Source organism: Myotis yumanensis, unplaced genomic scaffold (genome assembly GCF_028538775.1).
Source record: "Myotis yumanensis isolate MYYU_CA2020_CCGP unplaced genomic scaffold, mMyoYum1.0.hap1 SCAF_9, whole genome shotgun sequence".
NCBI lineage: Eukaryota > Metazoa > Chordata > Mammalia > Chiroptera > Vespertilionidae > Myotis > Myotis yumanensis.
This window is the reverse complement of record NW_027223760.1, coordinates 47,014,630-47,032,638: the sequence shown is the minus strand read 5'-3', so window position 1 is coordinate 47,032,638 and position 18,009 is coordinate 47,014,630. Positions and strand designations below refer to the sequence as shown.

Genomic DNA, 18,009 nt, shown 5'->3' with positions numbered 1-18,009 from the left:
GGGAAGCCTGAGGATCTAATTCAGTTAATAAAATACTATTGGGTACCTTTGTAATTGCTTATTCTTTAGATTTGTCAATCATCCGAAGAGCCAAGTCATTCTGACCACAGTGGAAGCCCTATTATGGCAAACTGCATATTTGCTATGTGTTATCATTAATTTCAGTTGGGTAACCTGAAGTCATTTCAAAGACAGCATCTAACAATTTTTTTCTCCCCACCTTCCCCAGAAATAAACAAGAAAGGAGGGAGGGAAGACAAGGAAGGGAACAAGAAAAATAGTAACCAGCTTTCCCTCCTCTTTCAGTTCTCTCAACCTTTGATTCATAGAATTAGACTTTTAGACACTTAAGGACTCTGAGATCATTTACGGCAGATAATACCCAATTTTCATAGGTGAGGACTCTGCGGCGTAAAGATGGTATATAACTTGTCTATCTCTCAGCTATTTAGTCTCTCAGAAATGGAAGTAGAACCCAAATATTTAAGTATACTACCCCCAACCCACTAAGTCCCTTAGTTCTCAGTCCTGATGGTGCATTAGAATCACCTATGCACTTCTTAAATCTCCTTAGGTACTAAGTCTGGAGTGAGATCTAGGTACATAAGTATTATAAAGTTTCAGTTTAAAGCCAGTCATGAAATCCTACTATTTTTTGTGTGTGTGTATTTATGTATTTATTTGGCAGTATCTCAGGCTCCTTCTCCCCACTCTGACCTCGTTTCCATCTCCCTAGCCCCGTCACTCCAAACCTGGCTTCTGTGCTTCCAGTTTTCCTTTCAGTACAGCTTGCCACTTGTCTTTTTCTAAACCACTTAGCCCTGCAGAGGTTCTCAACCTGTGGGTCACGACCCTTTCACAGGGGTCGCCTAAGACCATCAGAAAACACATATAATTACATATTGTTTTTGTGATTAATTACTATGCTTTAATTATGTTCAATTTGTAACAATGAAATTGGGGGTCATCACAACATGAGGAACTGTATTAAAGTGTCACAGCATTAGGAAGGTTGAGAACCACTGCAACTGAACTCTTGTTTTGAAGCTAATTCCTGGGCCTGCTGTTAGCAATTCTGAGGTAGGTCTGGGGCAAGCCTGGCAATTTGCATGTTTAACAAGCAATGGAGAAGGGGTTGATTTTCATACAGATGGGCCAAAGATGACACCATGAGAGTTCAGTAAAATAAATGTTAATCCTCTGACCAGGCATTCAAGGCCCTCCGCCTTCTATCTTATTTTTCACTTTTTCCCAACTTGCTGGCTCCCAGGAAGACATATTCAACCTCAACCTCCATTCTACCTCTTTCCTTTATTCATATTGTTACCTCTCCCTGGAATTCCCCACTACTTTACCACCCCCAACTCATTCCTTCCTATAAAAATACTATGCATCCTTCAAGGTCCAATTCAAAGTTCATTCCCATGAAAGTGACCCAACTTCTCTTTCCAAGTGAGAACCATCTTAATTGTATAAGATCTTGAGTAACAAGTCCATATCATACTTTTTATGGCATCTCGCATCAAGGGAAAAAATAGCTTTTAGTAAAATATTGTAAATTAGATTGGAGAACTCAATGATTAAGTCATTTATATTTTCATTTTACAGTCAAGAAAAGTGAAATCGAGAGCCTCATAATACTTTTTCACGGCTTGGTGGAAAAACCTGATGTGAGGCTTGATAAAGCTAGACTAGATCGGAGCACATTTCGAATGATCCTGCACGGCTTGTTTGGAATGACGGATGATAAGCTAATGAATAGGGGTAAGAAGTCATAAGGGACGGAAATGAGCCAAGCTGAGGTGGCAAACATGTATATATGGCATCTATATAAGTAGATTAATATATGACAAATATATTTAATTTTCATCAAAGACTTTGATTTTTTTAATGCCAAACTAGAAAGACAATTCTGGTAGTGCTGCCAATGCAAATCAGTAGTTGATTTTATTGTCAGGATCGTTTTTAATATAAATTTGCTCAAGATGTCTTATAACTGTACCACTTTGAGAGCTAACTAGTAACGGGCTAAATAAGCTAGCAGTATTATTTTTCAAAGATAAGCATGTGACTTTTAATCATGATGTCTATTAATTCATATGCTGTAGACATGTAAATTTTTCCTCATAAAAATGAAAAATACTGCCCTAACTGGTTTGGCTCAGTGGATAGAGCGTCCGCCTGTGGACTCAAGGGTCCCAGGTTTGATTCCGGTCAAGGGCATATACCTTGGTTGCAGGCACATCCCCAGTAGGAGGTGTGCAGGAGGCAGCTGATTGATGTTTCTCTCTCAGCGATGTTTCTAACTCTCTATCCCTCTCCCTTCCTCTCTGTACAAAATCAATAAAATATATTTTTTTAAAAAAATGAAAAATACTCATTATACTGAAAAAAATAAGGTCATTTATTTAAAGTAGGAAGTTATTTAATATGAGACAGTCATTTTCACTAACTGATTTTTAGTGTTCAGTTTGGTAAGTTTTGATCTATATATGTGCACCCTTGAACTCATAACCATAATCAAAATAATTAACATTCATCATCCCCAAAAGAGTCAATACTATTTTGTTTTCTATATTAAGATTTCATTGGTAATTTAAAAATAGTATTATTTTAGTAATTTATCTTCAGGCATTGTACAAGCTCTTTAGAACAGAATTTTGCCACTTTTTTAGTATAAAAATTACTACATTGATTGGCTCCATCATTGTACATAGTAACTGTACAAAACAAGATCATCATTGATCATGGAGGAGAATGACTTTTCTTCCTATAGAAATCTGGGGAAAACATTTTCAGTAATTTTGACTTTTTCAAGAATGATTGTACCAAAACCCTCTTCTCCCCTCAGTTTGGGAGGAGATTTTTAAAAATCTATACATGCATATTCTTGAATTATAAAATAGCTGTGAATAATAATACACTTATATGTACTTTTTTTCAGTATTTTGTGCATTTGACAAAGACAGTGATAACTGCATAAATGTAAATGAGTGGGTTAAAGGATTATCAGTGTTTCTTCGAGGGACTTTTGAAGAAAAGCTGAAGTGTAAGAATTCTATATGGCATTACTGGCTTAGTAATATATATGGTTAATTTTGTATTTAGTCAATGTTTAAGTATTTTTTAAAAATATAAAATTAGTGTTCTTTATAGCAACCTTGCAAAAATAGTTCATGACAGTTTTTAAAAAAATACAGGCCAGATGAAATGGGTGGGCTATTTCATAGGAGAGTCCCTAGTTCCAGGATCCCCAAACACTTCAGTCACTGGTTCTATAATGTTCAGATGTCACCAGGATGGGTCTCTGGCTTAAAGCCCAGGCTAATAACAGAAACTAAGGATTAGGACTACGCCAGCTCTTACCAGCTAGTAAATTTCTGAGGCTGCCTCTGAGCTCAGCAGGAAATAGGCTTTGATATGGGTAGTGCACAAGTCACTTTGGGCCATTGCCTGTGTGTGTGTGTGTGTGTATAAAACAAGGTAAAACGCACGTTAACCACCAGACATCAGTACTGTAGTGTTAGTGTAGATCAGTGAAAAGGGGGAAAGCCTAGGACAATGAGAGCCCAAAGGAAGGAGGATTATAAAGAGAGCCTCTTACAGAAAAGGAACATTAGGAATTCCAAGCACATTATCCCAGTTCACAATTTTGCCTAGAAATAACTGAGGCCTCACCTCACCTGTACCATTGGTGTGGTGTGTATTTCCTATGTTTTAAACCTCTAGTTCCAAGATTTGGAGCGAGGAGCCCTGGAAAGATAATAGGAACAATTTTAAATAGTAGTTTTCTTTTTTTTTTTTTTACAATTGAGGCTGAATTGCCTGGCATTTTCTTTTTCTTTTTTTTTTTTTTTTAAATCTTTATTGTTCAGATTATTACATTTGTTCCTCTTTTTTCCCCCCATAACTCCCCTCCTTCCAGCTCCCACCCCACCCTCCACCCTCACTCCCCACCCACTGAGTTCATCCATAGGTGCATGATTTTTGTCCAGTCACTTCCCGCATCTCCCACACCCCTTTTCCCCCAAGAATAGTCAGTCCATTCCCTTTCTATGTCCCTGATTCATTATAGTCACCAGTTCATTCTGTACATCAGGTTATTTATTCACTTGATTCTTAGATTCATTTGTTGATAGATGCATATTTGTTGTTCATAATTTGTATCTTTACCTTTTTCTTCTTCTTCCTCTTCTTAAAGGATACCTTTCGGCATTTCATATAATACTGGTTTGGCGGTGATGAACTCCTTTAGTTTTTCCTTATCTGTGAAGCTCTTTATCTGACCTTCAATTCTGAATGATAGCTTTGCTGGATAAAGTAATCTTGGTTGTAGGTTCTTGGTATTCAGCACTTTGAATATTTCTTGCCATTCCCTTCTGGCCTGCAAAGTTTCTGTTGAGAAATCAGCTGACAGTCGTATGGGTATTCCCTTGTAGGTAATTGAGCCTCTTTCTCTTGCTGCTTTTAAGATTTTCTCTTTGTCTTTTGCTCTTGGCATTTTAATGATGATGTGTCTTGGTGTGGTCCTCTTTGGATTCCTTTTGTTTGGGGTTCTCTGCGCTTCTTGGACCTGTAAGTCCATTTCTTTCTCCAGGTGGGGGAAGTTTTCTGCCATTATTTCTTGAAATAGGTTTTCAATATCTTGCTGTCTCTCATCTTCTGGTACTCCAATGACTCTGATATTAGTCCGCTTAAAGCTGTCCCAGAGGCTCCTTACACTATCTTCACACTTTCAGATTCTTTTTTCATTTTGCTTTTCCAATTGGGTGTTTTTTGTCGAATCTTTGGTTTGATTCTTGTGCTCCTCTGGTCTGCTATTGGGTATAATATTCTTTATTTCAGTCCGTGTATGCTTACTTTCTAATTTCTTTATCGTAGCATCGAGGGTCTCATTAGTTTTCGTGAGGCTCTGCACAAATTTATGGCAAGCCCTCAAAATTGCTATTCTTAGCTCCATATCCTCCATTTCTGTCATGTTTTTTTGTCTCCGCATCTTTTATGCTTTCTTGGTGCACCCCCTTGTGGTCTCTGTGCGCAGTCTTGTTCTAGCCAAGCCTTAATTGTTGTAGTTAACACTAGAGGGATTTGACCACCAGGCCGACTGGCGGTGGAAATCAGCTGTGGGAAAACTTCAGTCCTCAGGGGAGGCGCTAGTCCAGCCCTTGCCTGAGGCGATCGGCAAATGGCTGTGCGCAGGGTTTGGGCGGGGCGGGCTCAACAGGGCGGGGGGGAGGGAGCAGCTATGGCCGCTCTCAGTCCGTCCCCAGGGGCTCTGCCTCTCTGTCCCAGCAATCGCTGCAAACCTCGGAGGGGCCGTAGCCAGACAGTCCGGCTTCTCCCGTTTGAGTCTGGGTCCCTAGAGACTCGCCCGGATCTGTAGCCCAGAGTCTGAGACTCACTCCTGATTGAAAACGACAATCACGCCCTCAGCCGCCAGCCCGCTTTGCGCGCGCACCCTCACCACCGCACCGCCGTACCTTTAAATTTTCCACACTGCGCCTCCGCTGAGCGTCGGAATGCTGTTGTTTTTGCTTCTAGTTGAAGAGACTCTCCTCAGCCAGCCTTCCCGTGGTTCTGGTTGATGTCCGCTCCGACTTTTAGTTGTATTTTTGAAGTGGTTGTCCACGGCGGCAGTCTCCGGTGTTTACCTATGCCGCCATCTTCGATTCTCTCCTTTAAATAGTAGTTTTCAAAGAAGCAGATTGCTTAAGAGAAGACAGCAGAGTACTGAGGAAGTAAGCAATTTTTTTTTTATCCCTTCTTCCACTTGAATTTGGATTTGGAATGTTCAAAAAAAGATCCCTAAATTAAACACATTTTAAAGTGATAGTACATTTTTAAAGAAACACATTTTTAAAGAAAATCGCCAACTTTCTGACATTTTTGTTTCTAGTTTTGTGTTTTCTTCTTCAGTCTAATTTTTTACAGGATAACATTTAAATATAGTTGCCATTAAGCTTATTGCAACATTCCTATACAAAAGTCTCACCTAAAAGTGAAAAGCTAAGTTTCTTGGATGTAAATTCTTGTGGTAATACTAATACGTGGTGAAAATGGTTGTGACATTGGAAGTAGCTGTATAGTATTGAATAGCATCACACTATCAAAAAATGTTTCCTCCTCTAACCCTACTTCCTAAAAATGTTTCATATACATTTCGAGATACGTTAATTTGGGGGAAGATACTACTTTTAGTAGGGTTGTGTTGCAAACTCATGTATGCAACAGATTGGAGAAACTTGACAAAAACACACAGCTAATCTAGTACTCTGGAGTTTTGTACATGGTTCTATTGCTTTTGTAAAACGCTTAACTGGGTTACAAACACCACAAGAGCTCTTGCACTGCTGTATTCCCAGGACCTGAGTAAGTCATTTGTGGATGAAGGAGTGGATTGTAGTAGTGCTTACTCTGTGAGGAGAGAGCAGTTTTTCTGAGTAGTGCAGACAGGCAGGCCCCAAAGAGATGACAGATTCACTGGCTAAATACACCGAAAAGTGTTGTTGGTGACATGGCAAAGTGTGTACTTAGTTTTTGTTCTCTATGTAAGAAGAGAATCATAAAGCTGAGATTTTTACATACATGTATACACGTATAAATGTATTGTATGGTCAGAGATTTAAAAATATGTATCCCCTTTATTTCAGCTTCATAATATTTTTAAACCCTCAATTTCAAAATCCAGAAGTTACAAGTCTTTCTTTACACGTTCCAAGGGGTATTTTATCTTGTGGAAAGAAATGTAATAAAAGGTGCTTTATTTTAAAAATCTCTTTACCATATAGGCCAATAATTGTAGGTTGTATAAATTGTTTTTATTATTATATAATGAAATAACTAAGGAGAAGATTAGTGACACTTTAACTGTCCTTATCCAAATCTTTAAACATCTTATGCTTTGAAAAGTCTGTTTTGAAGTGTATTATTTGAATGGTGATGATGGTTACATTTCTCGAGAGGAAATATTTGACATGTTGAGGAACAGTCTACACAAGCAGTTATCTGAGGAAGAGGCTGATGAAGGAATAAAAGAATTGGTAGAGATAGCGCTGAAGAAAATGGTAAGAATGAAATACTGTAATTCATTATAACCAAGCAAGTGGATATTGGATAAAGCTAAGATGAAGAAATTATTTCCCTCCATAATAAATGCAGCTTTTATGAGGGCAGGAGTTTTTTTTTTTGTTTTTTTTTTTCCGCTAAAAGTATTACAAAGGGTATTACATAAGTGTCCTTTTTTCCCCCCCGGAGGGCAGGAGTTTTTGTTTGTTTTCTGCTCTGACCATTTCCTGGAACAGTGTCTGGCTGATAGTGGGTGCTCAGAAAATATTTGTGGAATTTCTGGGTGATTAAATGAATCACTATTCCAAATTAATGTTAATTTTCTCATTTTGAAATATTTTAATATTAGTAAAACCTCACTAATTGTGGGAAAGGCAGCAGGTTTAATTTGTTTTAAATTGGATGCTATTCTAATCTGTCTTCATGACCTTAGCCTTTCAATTCTTCCAAATATTCAATATAATAGAATAACATAATAATAAAAGGTTTTTTAAATAGAGTGCTTGCTATATGCCAGGCCCTTCATTGAACTTTAATATATGAATTCATTTTATCCTCAAAACAACCCTGTGAAGTAGAAATTATCTCTATTTGGCAGATGAGAAAACTGAAGTACAGATGGGTTTACTCAAGGTCACACTAGAAAATTGGGTGCAGAATTCAATGAAACCAATAATATCCATTTCTAATGGACATAGTAATTTCTCTCCTTTTCTTACTGTGACCCTCCACCGGATACCGGTGAATATTTGTGGCCCTAAGATTTGTGGGCTTGGCTAACCCATGACTCTGGAGTTTAAGAAAGAAACATGATGTGGACTGCCGAGTCTCAGACTCAGCTAACACAGGTCCAGAGTATACCCTTCCACTGGAAGTGCTCACTCGACCCTGCCAGGGCTCAGGGTAGACTTCTTGAGAGACAGTATGTTCCCTCATACCAAACCCACCCTCCTCTTTTTTGAAAGGAAATGTTACAGAGTGAACCTTTTCTGACAATTATTCAAACCTTTCTCTAGATTAGACTCTCAGTAGCCCTGATTTAGTTATACCCTGATGTGTGGAAAAAAAACACACACCAAAGACCCATCAGATCAAATCCAAAATCACTGAAGCAGTTAAAGGCATACATAACCCACACACATGCTACCCCATGATTTACTTAGTCACCCATAGTCCCTGTCACGAATGCTCCACTTGAGGCAGGTCCCTCTTCTCCTGACTTACTGTCATAATTCAGGTTGGGCCATTCTGCACTTCCTCCACACACTTCCCCACCTCTCTAGACCCCAACCATCCCTAAAGGCCTAGCGGTGGTCTGCATGACTCCAGTACATCTTGGGCTGCGAGTGCTCTAACTCCCAGTGCCTCGGTCCTTATCTGAGCAGCTCCACTTTTATCCTTTTTACATGATGAGCTCCCAGGTAAGAGATCCTTTCAGGAACAAGTTCTAGTACTAAAAATTAAGCTTGAGAATTTTTGCCCTGTGGTCCTTATTTTATCACAAAAATAGCTGTACAATATGGGCTTCCTCTCTAGGATTATGACAACGATGGCAAGATCTCTTTTGCCGACTTTGAAAAAGCAGTGAAAGAAGAGAGACTTTTGTTGGAGGTGTTCGGACAATGTTTACCAGAAGCAAAGGTACAGTGCCAACAGCCAAAAAGGTTGAGGGGACATTTTAACAGATCTGAAAATAACACTGATTAGACACTCACCTCTTTAGGGCTTCAGCTCACTGCTAAGTCTAGGCAACCAGAAGGGCTCAGCCCATCCTAGTGCTTTGGAAACCAAGACAGTAGTGACTGTTTAAGTAACTCTATTCAACAGGCTTTTCTTTGGGGCTTGTAACTTCAACTGCATACAAGTCCTGATTTCTTGTATGTTAATATTTCCCCAAAGAAAACCAAGGTATATTGGGCTTACTTAAGGGATAGAACAGTGAATAAAGAGTGGGTTCAGTAAGAACTGCTAGGAGAAAACTTGATGTCTTTCAACCCAAATGTTGTCAATGAGAATAAATTAAATTTTAAAAAATTTGAACACATATATAGTATTTTGTGGTCATAAGGTTTATTTTCATGTTTGGATTTGACAAAAGTTTTCTGAGCTAGAAGAGCCAGCCTAATAATTTATTTGACTCATTAACATTTTAATTCTGCCTCTGATCAACTCTGCTTTGCAAACATAAGAAAACACTTCTTTTTTGAAGAAACTTTTTATTCTGTGGTAATTTAGATGATTTTGTGAATGAACTTGTATAATAAGCTATCCTTAGCCATCTTAGCTCATCTCTCTTAATTTGTCCCAACGTAGTTTATTCATACACACCTACGGATATGTTTAGTGATTGTAGAGGGAGGGATGGAGGGAGAGAGAATAGAGAGGAGAGAGAGAAACATCGATCTGGGTATCAAACCCAAATCCTAGGTATGTGCCCTGACCAGGAATCGAACCTACAACCTTTTAGGTCTACAGGACAATACTCCAACCGAGCCACCTGACCAGGGATATTCCCACATCTTGTCTGGAAATATGTGGTAAAATGCAATATGTGAAAGGCAGACTTCTCGTTTTAAGGAACTGATGGGTGAAACAGTGCAGAATAATGGACTGGGTTGGAGTAACTACTTATGTCTGATGGATACCAACAGTTCTTGAGTTGTTCCCAGAGACTTCATCTGTAGCCCAGTTATCTGGAGCCTTGCTACTCAGTGTAGTCTGTGCACCAGTTCAATGGTATCACCTAGGGACTTATGAGAAATGCAGAATCTCAGACCCCACCCCAAACCAACTGAATCAGAATCTTTTTTTGGTGCCTGACACAAGAAAGATTTTTCTCATGATCAAATAGTGTATTGTTGGCGGGGATGGGGAGGAGTGCTGGCCTCCACACACAGAACAGAACAGGAATCCATTCAAGAACAAAGAACCCACTTAGCAGCTCCTCCCTTTAGGACTGTCAGACTGTGTGTGTGTGTGTGTGTGTGTGTTAAAATACACCTAACATAAACTTTACCATCCAAATCAATTTTAAGTATTCAGGTTCAATAAAGTACATTCATACTGTTGTACAAGCAACCTCCAGAACTCTTTTCATCTTGCAAAACTGAAACTCTGTGCCCATTAAACAACTCCCCATTCCTGCCCCCACCAGCTCCTGATCACCACCATCAGAATTACAATAAGACTCTGAAGTGGAGGTTCATAACACCTTCAAGTCTGAGAAGGCTGTCCTAGACAGCAATGTATTCTTCCTAATTCTATGGTCAGGTCTCTAATACATCTTTTACCTGAATTCAGCAAAAAATGTATCTAATTGCCTTACGAGGAACTAGGGCCAACCCCCTTGCCTGCAGCTTCTATTAAGACTATCTAGCCCTAGCCAGTACGGCTCAGTGGATAGAACATCAGCTTGCAGACTCAAGGGTCCCAGGTTTGATTCTGTTCAAGGGCACATGCCTCCAGGTTGTGGGCTCGATCCCCAGTAAGGGGCGTGCAGGAGGCAGCCAATCAATGATTCTCATCATCGATGTTTCTCCCTTCCACTCTAAAATCAATAAAAATATATTTTTAAAAAAAGACCACCTACCACCTAGTGCCCTCCTAACAAGTTTGGATCAGTAAGTCATAACTGAAGATGAACCTTCTTAACTGGTATGTTCAAATTCAATCCATTAGGCCAGAGGCCCTTAAGGATAGGGAGGAACGAAAAAAAGATGCCATTTGGTATGGGCCTTCTCCAGTTATTTTTATCAGTAAAAACATGGAAATAGCCTGTACACAATTGGATTTCCATTATGTAGTCTACTAACAGGAAAAAAAAGTGAGTGTGCTGTTAAAGTAGTGGTAGAAGTCACTAATTTACAAATTCTAATTTGTTTATGCTATAGATCAAATAAATTCTTCTGATAAGTTAACTAACGCATGTAAGCTTCTAATTTCAGCTTTTTTCTAATAGTTTATTAACTTTTTTACTTTACAGATTTGTCTTGACTTTGAAGCCCTGGCATTCAAACACATCCTGAATTCTGTCTAGTTTTTTAATGTGAATCACTCAATACTTGCATTAAAATAAAAAACAGATTCTGGTTGCCTATTTTTATTTCCTTCAATTAATTCACATATAGTTACTGCAATGTGAGAGGTAATATTATAAGAACAGTTTCTGTAATAGTAAGTTTGGATCAAAATAACATCTATAATAGGTAATAATAAGCAAATTTATTTAAGTTAGTCAACAACCTTGGATCTTGTAGCATCAAGTCAGGCATTCCCAACCCTCTTTTCTCTTGCTTCCTCAACCACAGAAGTTGGAAAACTAAAGCATTCACTATTCCAGACTCCTCAGGAATAGTCATGGGCCCAGTTCTAGCCAATAAGATGTAACTAAAGTCACTGGATGGCGTTTCTAGGAAAGTTTTTATTAAGGGAAACAGTTGGCTGGCAAGTATTTTGTCCACAATAAACTAATTTTAAAAGGTGAAACTAAATTAAACAAGTAGCTTAAAATAAATTACAAAGAGGAGTGCATTAAAAAAAATAGCAGCAGTAAAATTGTTTCAAGAATTAAAACGACAGACTAAAAATAAATACTCTTAGAAAATATTAATTCGCTACTAGTAATCTTATATTCTTCTTCTTTGTTTTAATGGATGACTTGTATGCACATCTTCCAGCTTGTCCTCTGGAGGCTTTGGCACAGTTGTAATCACCTAGTTTTAGAAAAGAGAACCAGAAAAGCTTAATTTTTATAGTAAAAGAATAAATAAACTACCAGAAGACATATTATATTCAGTAGTTTAATCCTTACTATCACGTTTGAAGCAGAGCTAAGCCAAGTTCAAGGTACAGCCTACAATCTAGGCACAGAGTAGTTTTCTGTCCAAACACTGTTGGGAGTAAAAAATTTTTTTAATTTAAATTCTTTATTATTTAAAGTATTACATGAGTCTCCTTTTTCCCCCTTTGACCTCTCCCTGGTTGCTCCCACCCCCCCAGCACATGCTCTCACCCCCCTACTGTCTATGTCCTTTGGTTATGCTCATATGCATGCATACAAGTCCTTTGGTTGATCTCTTACCCCATCACCCCCCACCTTCATTTTTAAAGCCATTTAACAAGAAGAAATTTTTGAGGGAGAGAAGTGAACAGGCTCTACTAACATTCCTTTGTAGATCTGAAGTCCCTTGTTATTTTATGGGTACAGATAGATACAACTTGCATACAACTTGAAACACTGATAATGTCTGATATATTTAGAGTCATGGAGGTTGGGGGGGTGAAAAATTTAAAGAAATAATCAGAAAATGTTATAATCCTCAATTTTTTAGGGAAAATAAAATCAAATGCATCATGAAAAAAGGAGACAATAAGTTACAGCAGAATAAGACAGTATTCACTTAAACTGGGAAATTATTTGAAACCATAGTAAATTATACTTAGTATTTCTCCTCCTTATTGTTCTACTGTTTCTATACCTAGGATTCAGACCTAACATATTTTTCTTGAAAATACAGTTAGCTCTGACTGAGACGGCTCTATGTCTGTATCCATGCCTTAGTTCAGCTGTATGTGAAGAAAGGAAGGGTTGCCAGCACAAACTAAAAAATTTAAGAGAGGCTTAAGCATAAAAACTGTCCACAGATTTCAGACTACACATGCTATTGGGTGTTTTTATTACTATAAAACACCCTTTATCCTTAATCAGATAATTTCCAGGTAAAAAATGTACATAAAATAAGCTACCTTGACCCTCCTTAATCACATTATAAAACATAGTATTGTTTCTTTTGTTAAAGATGTTTTTTATTGATTTTTAGAGAGAGGAAAGGAAAGGGAGGGGGGGAGAGAAAAACACTGAGTTTCGGTCGGCTACCTCCTGCGTGCCACTCCTGCTGGAGATCAAGCCCCCAACCCAGGCATGTACCCTGACCGGGAATCGAACCAGCAACCTTTCAGTGCACAGGATGACACCCAACCGAGCCACACCAGCCGGGCTAGTATTCTGTTTCTTGTTTAAAGCAAGGATTAATGGTATCAAAGCAAATGGTATTTGTTAGTAAAACTCAGTAAATTCAGTAAACACATCAAAAACTAAAAATGAAAAATAGTAAATAATACTATAGTTCTCATAAATAATTCTCCATTTAGGGTTAGTCCTATAACCAAATCGTCTCTTAGAAGACTTCTTTAAATGATCTTACCTCTTTAAGTTTATTCCGAATTAAATTCGCTGTTGTATTCAAGGAGTCATCATGCATATCCACTTTGGGTATGTCTGGTAACAGAGGCCCAATCAGCACCTCATTACTGCTAGTGCTTGTTTCAAGAAAAGGTCCGAGTTTACGATCATCTTCTCTTCTTCTCTTCCGCTCCTGCAGTTGTGTCATCCTAGGCATAAATCTGTCAACGGCCTCTGAAGGAGTAAACGCCTTCTGTGCACCAGGGCAGGCCTCTGAATTTTTCAAAGTTTTCATCTGCACTTTCTGCAGAGAGTCATTGTGGTTACAATGCCCCACTGTTTCATCACGGTTTCTCCCGTACTGAGAGGAGCTTGATGCTCTGTTCTCGTACTCTCCTGATGAACACATACATGTTGAGGAGAAATAACACAAAGGCAATTCACAAGAATAAGGAAGACAAGGATCTGAGTTCCCAGCAGAAGTGTTCAGCACAGCTTCACAAAATCCAGATTTCTTTGAGTGGAAGTCCTGTCTAAAATCTTTTGTGTCTTTATACTCTGTAACCAGTTTCTTCTTTGTCATGAAATAATCTTTATATTACAATTTAAAAGGTGAGAGAAAGGGAAACAGAAATAGTTAATCTGTTTTCATCATTCAGAAAAGTGTAATTCTAAAAACAAACATTGCTTTAAAATGTTAACAAATGTTACCCTTACAATTTTATTTCTTGGGCAGGCAATACATTCATGTGGTTTAAAAGCTAAAAAGGATAAAGGTATAATAGTGTCACGCTACACTTTCTTTGCTCCCCGTATGCCTGGTTTCCACCCCCCATAAGTAATCACTATTCTTACTTTCTTATTAATCTGTCCAGAATGTCTTCCTTCCACCTACCCTCTTTACCCTCCTGTAATACCCATTTCTCCGCACCTTTGTATTTTCCAGTTAACTGTAGATTTTGGAGTTTTTTCATGTCATTACATACAGGCTGCTTTTTTGTTTTTTACAGTATGAGTGTATATGCTGCTTAGTTTGTGTTAGTTTTTATAGGAAGCAATATGATGAGCCCATATTTAGTAATTTCCTTTGCCCCCCACACATATAAGTTTGTATGGAGCTAGTTATTTACACATCCCACAGGTTAAAGTTCAGTGTCTACAGGGACTCTCAACAGTTGTCTTCCCAAATTTTCAGGTAAGGTTTTCAAGTCTCCCCACTTATTTCTCTCTTCACTACTGCCACATGCCCATTCCCCAATCAGCCACAAACTCATCATATTCAATAGCTTTATGGACATTGACTTTGACTTTTACCTAAAGGGTGAAAATTTCGTAATCTAAGCCTCTGGTAGCATTCAGATTTCAGACTACACATGCTATCTTATTCTAATTCTTACTGCTCTAGTCCTACAACCCATGTACCAGATCTCATGACTCCATTCCAGGCATCTGGAATTTGTGTATAGGGAAACTCATTTGGGCATATGAGGCACCTGGCCAGCTGTTGGTCAAAAGTAAAACTTTCCCACTTTTAGCAGTTTTAGATTAGCCAATGGGAACTGGTCTGTGAATCCTAATTGTTTCTCGCTTCAAGTAAAAGCTTTAATTCCTTCGTATGGGACACAAGGTCCTTTACAAAGCCCGTGTGGTTATCCTGTACTATTCACAGTTCCTTAGGATGCATGATGCTCCTTTATTCCTTTAAACATGCTATCTGGCCCACCTTCCTATTTCTTCCTCTCAACTTCTGAAAAATGTCCACTTATCCTTCAAAACTCAGCCCCCTCTCTCATCCTGTAGGAATTCTCCCACAAACCAACATCTCTTTCTTCCCATCCCAGATTACGTTGAGTGCTACAAAGAATCATGTTACAGTTGTTGAATATTGTGATCATTTACTTGCCCCTCTTCCCACTAGACTGAGAGCTCCATAAAGCTATACTTAGCAGAATGCCTGACACATGGGTGTTTAGTAACAGGCTTTCCATACCTTTATTTGTAGTAGCTCTTGCTATATAAGCCTTCCTCTCTTGTAGTTTTTTTCTAGTTTCTTCAACTGTCTCAAATTCCGGAGCATAGCACACATGAAGCAATCCACCAAAGAAACTCTGTTCATCCATTTTCCTCTTGGCTATCCTAAACAGAAATACATGATAGCATGGTTTATTAATCTAGATTTACTTAGGATAAAACTTGACTAGTATACAATGCATAGATCTAAAGAGCAAAGTCCAGCTTTTGCTATGTGTGTGTACATCCTATGGTTTGGGAATTAAGTAATTTGCTTATGGATGGAATTGACCTTCTTGATCTAGTGCATACTCTACTAGTAAGAGCCTTTCCTCCCCTCTCCCAACATAGTTAATGGGGTTTGAGTTAAGTCAGCCACACATATCTAGACTCCCTTTTACCAACTTAGAATCCAGCTGGTTAGCCTAAGGTACACAATCTGTTGCCATAAAATAGAGATTTTTCTCTGTGGAGTTAAATGGCCCTTGAGAGTTAGCTTATACCCAATTTAGCATTCTCAGCACAATGTGTTCCTAAATAAAAAATTAATAAAAATACTGTAACTGTAAAATTTTTCAATAATTGAGGAAATACTGAATATATAACAACTAATCAATGAGAGGATGGTATCATTCAACAAATACTTCCTAAATATCTATAACTGGTCAGGCATTATAATAAATATTGAAGTACTTGTGTGCTCAGGGATAATAATAAATACTTATTGAGATTTTACCACATGCCAGGCAGTGTCCTGAGTGCTTCACTTGAATTAACATTTCACAACAATCCTATGATGAATCTAAGGCCTGGGGAGATTTAGAACTTGGCCATGTTTACCCTGGAGAGTGGAGCTAGGATTCAAATTCAGATGCCGAACTCCAAGGCCAATTGTACTAGGTAGGTGCTGTGGGAAATGCAAAGACTCTAGAAAATAGCTTCCCTAACGATGAGGAGCTGGCACGTTGGTTAGGAAAGTGAGATTGCATTTAAGAGCTACCTGTGAATAACACCTGACCCCATAAAATAAGTGCTTTATGGCAGACAAGTGCTATTTGTGGCACAGAAAAGAAAATATGAATTGTAATAACCAGGGAAGGATGGGTCTTGGAACAAATCAGTAGGAGGGAGGGTTTACATAAAAATAGGTAAGGCTGCCCTAACCGGTTTGGCTCAGTGGATAGAGCGTCGGCCTGCGGACTGAAAGGTCCCAGGTTCGATTCCGGTCAAGGGCATGTACCTTGGTTGCGGACACATCCCCAGTGAGGGGCGTGTAGGAGGCAGCTGATCAATGTTTCTCTCCCATCGATGTTTCTAACTCTCTATCCCTCTCCCTTCCTCTCTGTAAAAAATCAATAAAATATATTTATTAAAAAAAAAATAGGTAAGGCATTTTACATTTCAGCCTTTTTGGAACAGAGTTTATGTTACATAGAAAGCTGGAAGACATGCGTTAATTCACATAGGTGCACAACAGTAAGAACCTCAATAACTGTTTACTGCATTCTGAACAGGAGGCGTTATGCTAAGCCCTTTACATGGATTACCTCATTTCAGCCTCACACAACCTCAGTAAGCAGGCCCTTTTATCATATGGATTTTATAGAATAAGCGAAACAGGCTTACTAGGGTTTAATAACCTTCCAAGATCATGACGTTAGTAAGCAAGGGAATTGGAAAACTTACTCTAAACCCAATTTTTAATCTACCACCCTACAAGACAAAGTGTTAAACATGAGAACGATGTGATAGAAAGTGTTTTGGAAAGGCAAATATTTAAAAAGACTGGAGGAAGACAAGAACAACCATGTTGTTATTGGGTAATTCAGGTATGAATGTGGGAAACCTGGGGCCTATGGGGGCAGTAGGAGAGTGCTTAACTTGCACATTACCTTGCACTTTGTAAATTCATAAATTTAATAAGATAAACTTCTGTAAATTCTTCTGCTGGGTATTCATCTAGAGCATTATACTGTTCAATTGCACCATATAGAGCGAATCGTTCAACTAATTCCTTCATCGCTCCCACTGCAGGAACTCCTTGTATTAATAAGTACCGAGATTCCAAATTAATTGTATATACCTAAAAGAAATGCAAACAAGTTAAATGTATCTCATAAATAAGTCTAAGAAAAATCTGCTTTTTAAAAAAATGTCCTAAAGCTTTAAAAACAAGAAATGTTTTTCAACCAGTTTGCAGAAAACAGAAAATCAAAAACTTTGCCCTTCTCTCTGATGAAGAGCTCACTCCACGTGAATTCGCCCAACTAAAGCATCACACAGACTACCTTCGATTGGTAGATTTTGCAGAAATGGGCTGGGTACAGCTACTGGAAAGAGTTAAATATTCAGAGTGCTTACTATGTGCCAAGGAGAGCCGTAAACACGGAAGATACAATGATTAAAACAAAGCCCCGTTTCCGCAGAGCGGACGCCTTCGCAGTGACCAAAGGGGTCGTGGGAACCTCTGGTAGCGGATGCCCAGGATTCCTCACACCCACCTGCAAGGAGATGGGTCCGACCGCAGCCTCGCAAGCCTTCACTCACACAGGCTGGGCGCGTGGAGCTAGTAGTTTTATGTGAATTATAAAACTACTGAGGGTAGCAAATGAAACGAAAACATATTTACCCGCACGGAACGAGGCCGTCGCCCCTCCCGGTACTTGGCCCGTGTGTCGCAAGCAGCCCTTTGGACGTGGTGGTCGAACAAGCCGCCCAGCTCCCCGCCGCCCGACGCCATCTTGCCGGCTTTG

General features: G+C 38.8%; 1 protein-coding gene and 1 pseudogene across 2 annotated transcripts; one reads left to right on the top strand and one right to left on the bottom strand.

The window, feature by feature from the left end:
* LOC139016344 (calaxin-like) overlaps positions 1-11,123 on the top strand; it is a 14,223-nt pseudogene extending 3,100 nt beyond the window's left edge.
* RBM48 (RNA binding motif protein 48) lies at positions 10,912-18,009 on the bottom strand. 2 transcript variants are annotated; one of them, XM_070424245.1, is made up of 5 exons: positions 17,886-18,009; positions 17,149-17,339; positions 15,237-15,382; positions 13,269-13,837; positions 10,913-11,777 (listed from the first exon to the last, which is right to left on the bottom strand). In XM_070424245.1, the coding sequence occupies exons 1-5, from the start codon at positions 17,994-17,996 to the stop codon at positions 11,691-11,693; spliced, it is 1,104 nt and encodes a 367-aa protein (XP_070280346.1). In that variant the 5' UTR covers positions 17,997-18,009; the 3' UTR covers positions 10,913-11,690. The 2 variants fall into 2 exon arrangements, with proteins under 2 accessions (XP_070280347.1, XP_070280346.1); XM_070424246.1 differs by lacking the exon at positions 17,149-17,339 and having other exon boundaries at positions 10,912-11,777; positions 17,886-17,955.